Here is a 15,050-nt window from a genome sequence, read left to right on the forward strand (position 1 = left end):
TTAATTCAAAAGCAATAAAACCTTCGGATCTAAACACGGATCTTTATTTCGATTCAACTTAATGTTTTAATTCCTTTGTTAGTCAAAGATAAATCGTCCATCTCAGAAATTACTAATCAAGATTTGAAAAAAAAAATATTCAAAGCGTGAAAAGGAATATTCAAAGACTTTTTCACTGTCTGCTTCGGAGTTTCAAGTTTCCTTGTCCAATAAATATCTGTACGTGCTTAACCATCCTTACAAGTAGACGTATCGTTTTCTATCGCTAATGTTACTCTTAGCCCGAATTCTCTCTTGGTTTAAACAATTTGTTAAATTTCTTGTATTATTAACCTTTATTATCAGTCAGACTCAAGGCTGCGCGTTGTTCAGGTATTAACAAAGATATAAAATTGCGTAAGATCCAAATTTATATTTTATCAGATGACATGTATTTTGATGTGTTATTTGAGTAAATAGCAAGGCGTGATGCATCAGTACAGCCGGCGGATAGATAACACCCGCGGTGACGTCACTAATGATTCAGCGCGACCAACTTGTGGTGTCGGGTGTACGCCGGCTGTTGAACCTCGTCGGCCGTCACCCGTCGGTCGTCACTTTGTGGGCCGATTAAAATGTTGCAGTCGACACTTGATTGGAAATTACTTTGGACTGGCCATGACATTATATGAAGTCCTCAATAATTCTTATTAAAAATCAAATGTCGGAGAGAACTGTCTGTGATGGTTCCCAACTTCAAGAGCATAATTTACATTGAACAGAATCCTATCATTAGTGTTGTCGCGTTAAGGCATTTAAATCGTTTGGAGTTCAAACTTAGTGAATGTCATAGACGCCTCGTCGAGGAGAGGGTCGGAGGCCGGGCGGCGCGGGGTGAGGCCGAGCGGAGGGGGGCGACAGATTCGCGAGGAGGCTTCCGCGGGCGGGGTCAGCGACCTCGCCCCCCGCGGCCCCTCGCACGGCGACGGGCGGCGGGCGGCGGGCGCGCCAATGTCAGGGCCGGTGCAGCGGTCAGCTGACGTCTGGAGGCGCGCGGGGGCCGCGGTCGCCGGCGCGCCGCGCGAGCTGCAGTCGGCTTCTAAGCCTCGGCGGAGGCACACGCCTCCGCTCCGTGTCGCGCTATCTCCTGCTGAAATACCGATAAAGGCGGGCGGTGGCGACGCGCGCTACTCGGGCGCCGGGGCTGTCCTCACCGAGTCAGGTACCTGAAGTAGCGCGCGCCGCGGCCGCCGCAGCAGCAAGGCCGCCCTGCTCTCCGCCGTCCCCGGCCGCCGCACGCCCATTGTACTTCATCAGGTGCTCTGGTGATGATCGTTCCAGGCGCTTGTTGGAGTACACTTACCGTGTCGGCGGCTGTCGTCCGGCACGAGGCGCACGAGACGCACGAAGCGCACGAGGCGCCGGCGCACGCGGCTCCGCCCGACCCGGCCCTGGGCGCCGCCACCGCGCGAGCCCCGCGGGAACGGTGAGTCACGTCGGCGACGACCGTGCACCCCGCCTCTCTTTCCACACCCTCGCCGATTCCGCACGCACGCAAATATCATATTTGCATTGGTCATCGAACTCCCAAAGACAGATCTGAACAAAGGCGGCTAAAACTGGTTATGGGATATTTTTCGTCGGCGGTCGCCGCGCCGGGCGCCGCGCGCTTGCGATTTTTCTGAGGCCATAAAACGTGTGTGTGTCGAGGTTAGGCTGGCCGCGGTGCAAGTTGGAAGAGTTACGTGTTTCATTTGTCAAAATGACGTAGTGAGGAGCGCGCTGGCTGGCAGCAGGGCGCGGGCGCGGGGGCGAGGTCGCCGCTGCGCCGCCCCAAGACAAAAATCTCGGAGCACGTGGAGCCGCGAGTGCTGCTTCGCTTCGTGTTACAATAGCAATAATTATATTTTCCATTCGGTTAACTATCCAACAGGACGTCGACGGGGGAGGTGTTACTTTTCACCAGCCGGCGCCGCCACTAGGGGCACTTGAATCGTTTCGTTTTCAACATTTTGCGAGCACGCACAATTCGCATTTTTCACGGTTTGCACTCTAAGCGGGCGCGATAAAGATAACTTTGGCTCGTAGTGTCTAAACGAAGATACATGCGGTGTAAACGACCAATAAAACTACTCGTCTCGGCTGGTCGGCTCACTGGCACGCGTCTAATTATCCGAATGGAGGCAAATTCGATGTAAAAAAGATTTTCGTGTTAAGTGAAAATGTGTCGAATAACGTTGGTAAGATGTTTCGCCATTATTAGCTTTGAATTGGCAATTTATGTTCTTACGAAACAACCTTCGTTATCAGTTGATTTTTTATTTACGTATGTCTTTCGCCAAAAAAGTTAGTCCAACCTTTTTTATTATAAAGAATGGTAATAATATGTGTTTTGTTTTATATTTTACCAAATACAATGCCGAAGGAGCTTTTGTTGGGTTTGTTACTTGTTCCGTTATCTTCACTTATAAAATAACTTGAAGATCCATTGAGAATTTATGAGTACCAACATAATGTATTCGCTAAGTGACTAACGCTGTATTTTCGTTGTCTGAAATGTTTTCATACATTGAGTCAGTGCGGTGAATGGCTTAGTTAAGATTTCTAATTCGGCCTTAGACATCGGCCTCGCTCGCGTCCCTCCATTACCACGAAATTTGGAGCCGTACTATTTGCTTAAGGAAATCCGCATCAAAAATATTTAGACAAAAATTTTCCGCCAGTTAATTACTTGTATACAAAAATTTCCTTTGATGTTTACGACGCAAGAACTTTGCAAAACGAAATGTCGCTAAAATATAAAAAAAACCGTATGTTTTAAGCTCTAGATACGTGTTTTTCTTATTTCTTCGTCGATACTTTGGTCAAATTCATAGAAAATTGTAATGTTTAACGTAGATTTAGCGTAAAATTGGTAGAGGGACTCAACAAAAGTGGGCGGATACACGTTTAACTATTTGATATCGTTTTATTATCGATAAATGGTGAATTGACACAACAAAGCGCAAGTTCTTGTACAAAATAAAACATAAAAAGCGTTTACAAAAAAATTAATTGACTAACTGACGTCAGTTGCTGTCTATTTCAAACTCTACATTTATATTTATTTTATAAGGCATTTTTTAATGAAAATTATCCGATTGTATTATTTTTAGAACCATGTTAATTCTACGTTAACCCTCATTTACAAACTCATGTACAGATTGCAAATAACATATCAGTCAAAAAAAATTGTTTGTTGCGTTTGGAAAAAAATAATTAATTCAAAAAGCAATACAAAAACCTTTCCAATAAGTAAATCACATTTTACGAGTAAAGTCCACATTGTAAACCGTGTAAAATTGATTGAAGCATTCAACGTTTATATTTATTAATAAAATATTGTGTGAATGATTCAAATAATTAAAATATAATAGGGCAAGTGAAAACTTCAACAAATCTATTTTTTCTACTTAAAATGTCTTATTTTTTTACAGGGTATTAATCGTTTCTAGCATCATTCAAAATTCAATGCAATTTTGTCATAATCTGTGAACTGCGATGATTTTAATTTTAATTTTTTCTTCATTATTTTAGTTTTTTTTAAATCTAGCCATAACTTATATGGCAATAATTTACACGATTTTCAAGAACATTTAAAAAAAATTAATGAGATCATAGGCGTATCTTTATTTTATTTGAACTTTGTGATATTGAGTAACGTTAAGTTATACGAAATGTTTATACAACGTAACCAATATTGCGAATTGTGTGGTGCCTTTGTCAAATGTCATTGTACACTTTGTCACCAATTTTATCCAATCAAGCATCTCCCGGTCTATTTACGGCTTCAAATAATAAAACCAGACATACTTTCAAAATTCGAAAATCGACCCACCTAGTTGTCATCAAATAGTGAGTGTAGCTATTTCTATTCAAGAAAACCTTTAATTTTCTGTGTCATAAAGTAGATTGTAGACTGTATTGTGCTTTATGGGTTTTATAAAAACAATAGTTAATTTGATGTTGTCTCCAATGAAGAAATCCACTATTTTTATTATGATTGAACTGACCAACCTCAACTTCAATAGAAGAGTGAACAGCTACCTACTAAGCAAGCGCGTACCATCTTTCGACTGCATCGTCACTTCCTTCAGGTGGGATCGTGGTCAAGCGCTTAACAGATAAAAAAAGCATTTACACATTCTAAAGTCAAAAAGTCACACAGTTTATTGACTTTGTTTATTAGAACTCTTGCTGATAACGGAGGCAAGTAATAATATTAATTGTACTAAGCTGTTTGAGGAAAATGACAATATAAACACAGTTACGAAGGACAATAAGGACACAAATGAAAAGCAGGAGCCTTGATTGAAATTCGAAATTGACATCTAAATTATAAACATATCTTCCTATCAGTAAATCACAACACCTTGAATAACTTAACTAATACACAAGTACAAGACCAACACAGCACTAGTGCCTCTCGTGGCAAATATATAGTACCCAGAATTAATAATTATTACGGAGACAGAACAATAGGAAAACGTTTACCATACATGCTCAATAACTTACCACCTACAATAGCAAATCTAAATTCAAAATTAAAACTATTTATTAAGCGTTTGGAAAGCCACCGTTTTGAAAATAGTCCATGAATAGAATATGTTATTTATACACAGTATATTATGGATGAATGTATTTTATATAATTTTACATAAAAAAAACTGACCTACAACTATACTATACTCCACTGTCACTAGTACACTATATAATATTGTAACACCGCACCCGCGGACAAAACAATTATATGGTTTTTGCGGTACCATATTTTTGCATATATTTAATTTGTGTTTTTTTTTTTTGTAAAATTTTAAATAATTAAAATTCGAAACACTAGAAGATTTGAAAGATTGTGTCTTTAAGACGCTTCTTGAAGGGAAGGAATCTCAGTTTACTATTTAAAACAGTTTTATTTTCTACACACTCATATATTGCTTTTTATCAACTATTACATTTTGAGTGTTTCTTTTGGTAACGTTTTTATTTACTAAGTTATATAATGGAAACTTAACCTTCTAGAACTTATACTTAACACAATCGTATAGTAATTAAAGTATATGTGATTATTTTAATAAAATAATTCTTCTATACAAGTCTAGCAGTAATTAAATGTATAGAAATGTACTAACATCCCACACGACGCCCACGCAAAAGGCAGTAAAGGAATGAAATGTGGAGTTATTTATGTACCAGTTGTTCCAGACTTCTCGCGAGTCCTTGTAACTTTATTTATAAGAGTAATCTATAATTTAATTGTTAATATAATAGTATCGTTGATTCTATAAATATATTCAAAGAATAAATAACATGTAGTAACTATAATAAGTCTCAGAATGAGCTCTCATTTATGTTTTCTCTATTTACCATATCATTTCCGATAGCTTATGTGCGCGCACACTTTTGACTAAACTCGCCCGACTGTTTAGTTGCGCTTTGATTCCTATGACCTAATATGAAGGTGACACTCGATTTTTAGTTGTACAACTAAACAGTTGAATTGACTGCAAAACAATCGACAATCGCACAACTGTCGAGCTATAGTTTAGTCGAAATCTTACGAATTTCTTCATTATTAATTTATCTTTCTTGTATAAAGATAGCTCGGAGTTTAATCATCACTGTTTCACACTAACCGACACGACTTCTAAATCATTATATCGGTAATTGACTTTTGTCTTAAATCTGCTGTAACTTTTTTATACACAGGAATGCTAACGCGTGGGGTCTGTGTACTCCACAATTATAAAAAGACTACAACTTCAAGTGCATTAACTTAAGTTTTTTAAATTACATTTTTAAGTGACATTGTATTTTTATCCCTAAGATGTATCTACGTAACCTATTCAAGTTTTTTTTGATTCAAATGTAGGCTAAGATTGTAAGTCTTACAAATAATAGATTTAATTAAATATTGTTTACAAAGCGTGTTTAACCCTTTTTGACCGACTTCCCAAAAGAAGGAGGTACTCAATTCGTCTGTATGTTTTTTTTTTTATTTTTTTTAATGTGTGTTATGTAACATTGTAATTACATTATTAAGGGAATCTAAAATGTTGTACCTCTTATTAAGGTATTAAGGTCTATGTTGTAGAGGTTCTGAGCTCTGATTGGAAAGGGAACATATTATTTTTTGAAGTTATAGAGGTTTGTAAGTAACCGAGATTTGAGTTATCGAAGTTCTACTGTACATATTTTATATTTAATAAAAAAGGGGTTTTATAAAATTATAATCAGAACACCAATGGGCAATCACTAATACTGTAAATTATACAATTTAAATACAATAAACAAACTCATTGTGCGTCAAATAATAATTAGGTTACGGATAAAATGGATGAATCAGCAGTACATATTGCCACATCAGTATCATATAAATGATTATGTACTGTTTGAAATAGTAATGTGCATGTTTCGACCTCGATCTGTCAAAAAATCCCATAAAAAATGCGTGAAATTTTTAAACGAAATATTTTTTTTTAAATATCTTTTTTTACCGACCCTACTAATCAGCTGGGAAACTATGACTAGGAGTCGAGCTCGCATTCTTATTTCAAACTTAGTAAATGCTGATGTAAGTGACATAGATAAGGCGTTGTTACTTATCTTTAAAACTGAACAATCAGTCCTCTTAATGATAATTTTTAAAACAAAATTAATATCAATTTTTCCCGCTATTTTCTCACTTATGGGGAAATAATCCAATTTAAATTGTGTAAAAATCATTAACACTGCAATACACATAATAAGACCTAATATTTTAAATTTATATACTAAGCTTTTTTAATTTTTAATTTTACTGTATTCGCTTTCTTTGTCAAATTGCTTGAATTAATATCAACACAGACATAAAATATTGTCCTAATGTCGATCACCTATTAAAAGTATATTTTTATATAGCACAAGTTATCAAACTTTGGTAATTACTAGCTGTTCCCTTGCGACTTCATCCGCATGAAATTATGAATACGCTTTTATTGTTTAGATTTGTCAAATTCAATTGCAAATGTCAAGATGACATGACATGAGCCTTGGTTCCTTGATGTTGGCAGCAGCTTATGGTCTCTTTCCCACATTAGGGTATTTATACAAAATATTTAGCCCCTAAGTTTAATGGCGTGAAAATATATAGCCTAAAGCTTGACGTAAGTGTAGGGCTTTTCATAAAAAAGTATTATTTAAAAATATGCTGTAATTGCTGACATCTTAGGCGACAAAGAAGTGTGTGTTTACGCTTTATTATAATAGTATAGAATTATAGGTATAGATGATATAGTTTAGCCAGCAAGAATCAATTAAAGCCGTTAAAACTTGCTCAGTAAGAAATGAGCTTTTTCTTTAGAATTATAAATATACAGGTTAGTTAAGGAGATGCGTAGTGTATTAATTAATATAAAATTGTTGTTAAGTAAGTATTATTAACTAAAATATAGTGTAACTAATTTTGTTTTCTTACTCTATATATATGAAAAAAATATTTGTTATAAAAAAATCTGTATAGATATGCATAACTATTTTTGTGTGTTATTTATAAGAAAGGAAGGAAGACGTTTCAAGACATTTTGAAGAGACAGGAGGCATATCAACAACCAGATCGCAGTTTCAAGCAAATGTATTCAAGCTTGATAAAGACGCGTACAGATATATTTGGTAGCAATGAAAAGTAGCCTAAGTTATGTAATACTGAAGACGCACATATTTTTGACTGTTGACCACATCGCCTTAACAGGAGGGTGCGGGGTCAAGCGGTAGTTAATCTAAAAAAAAAATGACTGTTTTGTTTTTAAAACAAAAAGTGACAAATGCAGGATGTAACAGATTTATGTAATATAAGTCACAGATGAATAAGATGTATAATAAAATGTTTTTTTTTATACAGTTGTTGTTTTATTTGCATGAAAATTTCTACTTTTAGGTTAGTTCTATCCGTATTTCTAGATACATAATTAATAATTAGTGATTGGTTAATATCAAAAACTAGTTTCTTTTGTTTTATGACGTCACCACAATTATGAGACAAAAAACAAACGACATAAAAGTCTTTATGTCATGTGAAATAAATATTTACATACAATTTGCATTGAAATAATTAAATGCTTTTATAAGAATATTCACAGATTTTAAAGTAACACGCTTAGTCAGTTTACCTCTATTACATACAGTTTCATTCGTTACGCATGTAAAAATATTAATATAGGTTAGGTTTCTTTCGGATCTCCACGAAATTTGGCATAGTCTGGAAGAACACATAGGCTACTTTTTATCTCGGGAATAGTTACGGTTCCCGTGGGATTCATTGATTACGTTTTTTTAATGTTTCCTCGATCATTCTGCAACGGTTCAACATATCTTATTGAAATTTGGCAAATAAAGTCTGGAGTACAAATGGGGTAAGGTTTATCCCCTAGAAATGTCCGGTCCCCGAGGGATACGTAGCTTTTTGTTATTTATACATATTTCATATGTTTTCTACTAACATATTAAATATTTGAATAGTTAATATGAATCTTACAGATATCATAAATGCGAAAGTTTAGATGGATGGATGTTTGTTATAGTTTCTAGCCTAAACGGCTGAACGGATTTCGATGAAATTTGGCATAGATGTAGAGGATAGTTTGGAATAACACATAGGCTGCTTACTTTTTTTTATTCCACACGAACGAAGTCGCGGGCTAAAGCTAGTCATATAAAGATATCATTTAAGGATGTTACTTTTATATACAAAACCTGGTTTATATCAATTTTCAAGGCCACAGTAATAAAAAAAGTTTTTATTAATGAAGATAATAATGATGCGTTAAACGCCGCTTATTTTTAAATTACTCATTAAAATATACATTAACTTGATGAATACAATTAATCAAAATTCATAAGGAAATTACATTATAGGGCATTGACGTCTAAAACTTTCGGATAATTACGTCGAAGATAAAAAACTAAATATATTTAACTATTTGAATTGACGCGTGTTTACAAGATTTAGGTGTCCGACAAATAAATCTGGCCCGGTGAGCAAAAGGGAAATTAAATCATGACTCACTAGCGCCCTCCCATAAATATCAAAAAAGTGTTAAGATGAGATTGCAAACTGTTGTTGTCATGTTAGTTTAAGTAACTAAGTAGGTTTCTTTATTTCCTAATTCAATCGATAAACTTTTCTTCTCTCCAAACCTAACATTTTTGTTTGACTATAATTTAAAATCGGACATAAGATGCGGTTTAAATTGCGAAACATTTGTACAAAGTATTACCATCCCTGTCATAACTCTTTGACAAAACAGAGACAACAATATGTGTATGTGTAGATGATTCTGCAACGGAAGAACTGAAACAATCTTAACATTTATCCATTTAGTCATTTGCAAAACAATGTTGAACCGCGTTTGCAGATTGGTGCAAAGCACACCGATTTAACTATTTCTATTAACGACACATCTGCTAACTAAAAATCAATAAAATAATCAAAATAACTTCTCATTCCACGTGCCTTTTGTTTTGGCCCTCGATTCGCATTAATCAAGCAGTATTGTTCTAGATAAGAGCGGCGATACATTACGTTCTAACGAGATACGACAGCTGCGTTAAATTAAATGAAAACAATTCTCCCCGGTATTAGATGCTCGATAGAAAAATCACGCTCGTGACGTCACAGGTGTAGGCGTTATAACATAAATACTAAAATAGGTCAATTGTAGTTATTTTGTATTTTTATCGTGGAATACTAAGCTAACATTCCCTTATTTGTAAGGGATTCCAAGCTATACTGCCTTTTAGGAGGAAGATAGGGTTATATGGTGGACACTTAAACTCCCTCTGGTTCTGGTTAATCTCGAGTGCAATAAAGGTTACTACATCTCCAAGCATCCTCAACACTACTATTCATAAAAAGCTTAAACTCCAAGCCATTTTCTCCTTTAAAAGGATTGAACTCTCACACTAAAGACTAATAATTTTTTTAGCAACAATGATTATTTACTACTGGCAACAATATTGCTAGGATGTGTTTTAACTTTTTTTTACTTTCTTTTTAGTGTTTTAAGATAAAAGTATTATATTTGCATTGCCAGTATAGAGGGCGTCGCGATCGCATTGGCAGCCAGCCAAGCGACACAAAGACCTCCTCGGCGATCGGTTCGTTACCCTTCTAATCTTGTTATAGATTATAAAAATGTCTCTTATTTTACAGAACTTGATTCATACACCTTCACATTGTTTATGGTTTATTTAAAGTACATTAGTTATACTCATTTATTACAGTTTTGTCACAATAACTTTTAAAAGGGAAATTAATGCTTGCGAGTATTTTGTATTAGTTTTGTACCTTTATTGAAGTACTAGTTTTCGCCCGCAACTCCGTCCGCGTAGAATTGAAAAAAAAAACTGAGTAGCTTATGTGTTCTTCTAGGCTATCCTCTACACCTATACCAAATTTCATCGAAATCGGTTCAGCCGTTTGGGCTACAAACTCTTAACAAACATCCATCCATCCATCCATCTTAACTTTCGCATTTATAATATGTAAGTATGTATTTATGTAAAGCTCCAAGCGATTTTTCTTCCAATATTAAAGTAATTTAAATATATTTTCTAGCTTCGAAATGTAATAGCTAAATCTGTTTTAAAACATGCGTAAAAATGACCTAAAATAAAAAAAAGCGAATAGAAACAAGTTCGTCGTATCTAAGGTTTCTTAAACTCGTTTTCGAGGACATTTCGAGGTTATGTATAATGTAGAACTCCCTGTCGTCACCCTCGCAGGAGGCAGGAGGGAGCTGCCCTCTGGCCGAGGGAGTCTGCCCTCTGTACGGAGGACCGACCTTCCTCAAAGTCCTTGAGTTGTGAAGGTCAACGATAGACAAACGACAATATTATACAAAATAACTTAATAGAACAGTTTTTTTTAAATATGTGTATTATTTATTATTTAATTATCTATGAATCTTCTGTGTTGAGTGAAAGATGAGATCCGATCTCATTGATAGACAAAGAGTTTTCATTCTGTCAAAGATGTGGCATAATGGCGTCAAGACCTTTGCCTTAATATAGAAAAAGATAAGTGGAACGACAGAAAAGAATCGCGCGGGAAGCCGGGGATGTGTTAACAATATGAAGTCGTGAACAAAGTTTCAAACAATTATTGACGTAAATATGTATAAAGTTTTAGTAAATGTATTTAACAACGCAGTAAATACATTTTGGCAGTCGTGCAGTTGTTATATTAATAGGCAGTTAATGCTTTTTGTAAGACCATATGAACTTTTACGGTTCTTTTAAATATCGTATGATTAGAGAATAACTACAAATAGATAAGCGTAATTCGCACTTGTCCAGTATAGTTGGTCAGTAGAGCATTTAAGAGAGAGTCATTGGACTGGCAAACAACTGGCACATTGTGAATATTACTGGTACCAGTGAGTCCAAACAATCTATAACTGGTCGTCGCAACTGTCCAACTGTACTGGCTAAGTGTGAACCGGGCATTCTCTTTAACACAGACAATGTTTTCCAACATTTTAAATTCAGTCATGTCATTGATCAATAAAGTTAATAAAAAAAGAGTAATTCATCCAGTCTTTATGGTCTATTTAGTCTATGGGCGATGTAACCTTGAACCAAGGTCCGGCAAAAAGCTTTTAATCAAGCCTTGCAATGTATTAACAACTTACAAGTAAATCTAGTATTTTCAAACACAATGTTCGTTAGACACGGTTTTCTTACCACGATTGGGTTGTTTTAGCTCCCGATATTTCGGCACAGTTGCAAGCCATGTTTACGGGCTGACTGAAGTGATGTGGTAGTTTGGGAAACGTTATATTTTGTAAAATATTTAAATAAAAAGAAAACTTTAAATGTTTTCCACAATTACGTCCTCCATCCAATCCACAACGTACGAGGACACAGAGGATATTCTTAAGAAAGTATTTTAAATTCTCTTTTATTATTGTAATTTTATTTTTATTTTTACTGTAAAATTATATACTTAATGCTAATGGCAAGTGAATATATTTTGTATCACTTTAATTGATTTGTTGCCGTCTAACGAATGTTTATTAAATATTAAGAGCAGGACCCTCCTTTGTATCCACAAAAAAAGCAATACAAATATACCTTTTATTTATTTATATTCTTGGATTTAAATAAACTATTTTTCATTTTTTTTCAATTACCAGATAATAATACACCAGTTTCTAACCTTTGCATATGCAAAACAGTAACAACCGAAATGCTGAGGCTGTCACAAAAGTCCAGCTGTCCAGCAGCGACAGTTTGACCTTTCCACTCTTTTATTATTAGAAAGGCGTAGGATGGACAAGGTGACAATCTTTCCCTTTAACTTTTGACATCTGAAATGTCAAGTAACTTACAAATGTCTTTAAGCAATATACTAAAAATCTAAAAAGTGACTAGAGAAGTAGTAGTTAGCTAAAGAAGAGAAGAAAGAATAGAGTGGACAAGACAAATAAGATAATGCAATAAAGATAATATTGTGAAATCTTTATAAACAATATGAGTTTAAACACGGTTTTGTATTTTTAATTCTAGCAACAACTAATATAAGTGACCTGGACTTTTAGATGCACTAAGACATACCTACTCGATATTGAAATAAACTTTTAACTAAAGATCTACGTTAGGTCTCGAAAACCCGAGCCCGGTTCATATGTAACCTGTTGTCAGGTAGCTGGCAGGTAAATATGGCAGAGTTCATCGCATAACCTCCAAATTACAATAAATACCGCCTTAGTCATTGACCTAACCTGTCCTTAATTACTTTAAAAACAAAATCATCAATGTTCCAGGTAATATGTTCCTTAGAATCAAATTTCGAAACATGTTATTTAAAACCAGCTGATGTAACAGAAATGATTTGAAAGCAATCATAAGCATATTAGTTATTAGTCTGCCCTTGTTTGTTCTAAAAAAACAATGGTATATTTATATTTTTTATGCTATAAATATTAAGAATATCTTGATCAATTCAAATTAATCTCAAACAAACATAAACTGATCAGGAAATAAAATAGCAACACATTTCCGCGTTCCATATTCAAAATGAAACCAAACACTGCAATTAATGGATTGATTCAAATTTGGAATGTGAACTAAGTATAATACATTTCAAATGTTATGTGCGCTTTTTATTACACGTTTTATATTTTATATTTATATAATTAATCATACTTGAAGGCGTCTATACTTTAGGAATCAATTTGTGAAAGTAAAGTTATCGCACGTGATATTTGCAATTTAACGGTTTTCAATGTTTTATGGCTCTGCTTCGTTCATCATTTATTAGTAACCCTAACCGATTTTATGTAGTTACATTTTTTGTATTCTCTGTCTGTGTAGGGTACAGTGAGACGGTCTTCTTGCATTAGTAATTAATTACTCGGTTTTATTTAATTAAATAGGTGAATATATAAAATACATATAAATAAACAATACTGGGCCTAATACAAAACAGTGTTAGGCCTTTACGTGTATGTTAAATTTTTGCATGTCTGTGTGTATTTATAGAGGTGGGAGTCGGGCGCCGCGACCTTGCGGCGGAGACGGTCCGGTACACAAAACCTCGATTTCACTTCGATTTGTATTAACAAATCGTATTGCACGGTGTCCATTGCTTGCTCTAAAACGAACCACACGTTTTGTTAGTTCTTACTACAAGCAATGGATGCATCGTAATTCGTAATATACCTGTTGCCATAGAGAGTTGCGCAGGCGACGGACAACGCGCGTTGCTCGCTCGCCAATTTCGCACACTGATAAGTTCAACGACACTCCACAAGGATGACGAAAAAGCGGCGATTATTTGATGCGGCATTTCAGTTTTATTGCTTCGTTTCCTGTTATGATATTTGAATAAACTTATTAAATTAAACCGATTAACAATGTTTACAATTCAATTAGTGAATATTTTAAAGCAACAAAGTAAGATAAAGTACTATCACAGGAAAATTATATTAATTAGTTATGGTTTGTACGTCTTATCCCATATTAAAGTGCTTAAGTGCTGCTTAAAGATAATCAATTTGGATAAATCATTAAACTTAAATCGTACTGCATTTTAAAGAACTTTAAACAAAACTGACCAAGTATGGCACAAACTTGCAATCGTCGAACATTTCCAGATACCGCATCCATTCTTAACAATAGCCGTGACAATTGTCACACCCACAAACAAAATCAATCGTGCGGACACAGAGTACACAAAGGGAGCTGGTCAACTCGCGTCCCGATCACCTCAGCCACTGATTTATCCTACACTGTAATAATTCACGTATATTAAAGCAAAAAATCAATTAACTAAACCATTCCGCGGTCTGAACACGTGTTTTTGAGGTTATGATAACGATATTCCACAATTTATTTATTTTTATTACCTGTTAGTGCCTATTACTTCTTTCTTCGATATTGCATAATAATGAAAAAAGGTTACTATAATCGAATACTAACAATGTCATTTAAAGATAAATCACACTAATATTATAAATGCGAAAGTTTAGATGGATGTTAGTTTGTTGAGAAATAGCACAGACGTACAGGATAGTCTGACAGAACACATAGGCTCAGTTTTTCTTTTATTTCACTTCGACGGAGTCGCGGACGTTATTATCGTATTAGATTTTAAAAAGATTAAGAAAATAGGCGTTGGCTAGATAACAGTTATCAAAGATCTAGATCAATTGGATAAGATTTTTGTCTATCTAGACAATGCGTATTAATTCACTTACTATACCGACAATTAGTAATGCATTATCTGTAAAAAAAGTGCAAGCATATCGATAGATTATTTCAATATTTTCCTCAATGCTTTTTTAATACGTAAAAGCAATAAAAACGGTTTATTGGTAAAGAAATCAGGATGTACTATTTAATTAAATAATCATACATTTGGACACTACATCTATACTAATATAATAAAGCGTAAACACACACTACTTTGTGACGTAGGATGTCAGCAATCACAGCATATTTTTGAATAATTATTTTTTTAATAAAAAGCCCTACACTTACGTCACGCTTTA

The 15,050-nt window shown here is 34.8% G+C and overlaps 1 protein-coding gene across 1 annotated transcript; it reads left to right on the plus strand.

Moving 5' to 3' along the window:
- The first annotated feature begins 812 nt into the window (after positions 1-812).
- LOC106111639 lies at positions 813-2,780 on the plus strand. The gene is made up of 3 exons (XM_013293775.1): positions 813-1,201; positions 1,321-1,465; positions 1,751-2,780. The coding sequence occupies exons 1-3, from the start codon at positions 991-993 to the stop codon at positions 1,872-1,874; spliced, it is 480 nt and encodes a 159-aa protein (XP_013149229.1). The 5' UTR covers positions 813-990; the 3' UTR covers positions 1,875-2,780.
- The last annotated feature ends 12,270 nt before the right edge of the window (positions 2,781-15,050 follow it).

This window comes from Papilio polytes, unplaced genomic scaffold (assembly GCF_000836215.1).
Source record: "Papilio polytes unplaced genomic scaffold, Ppol_1.0 DF824158.1, whole genome shotgun sequence".
Lineage (NCBI taxonomy): Eukaryota > Metazoa > Arthropoda > Insecta > Lepidoptera > Papilionidae > Papilio > Papilio polytes.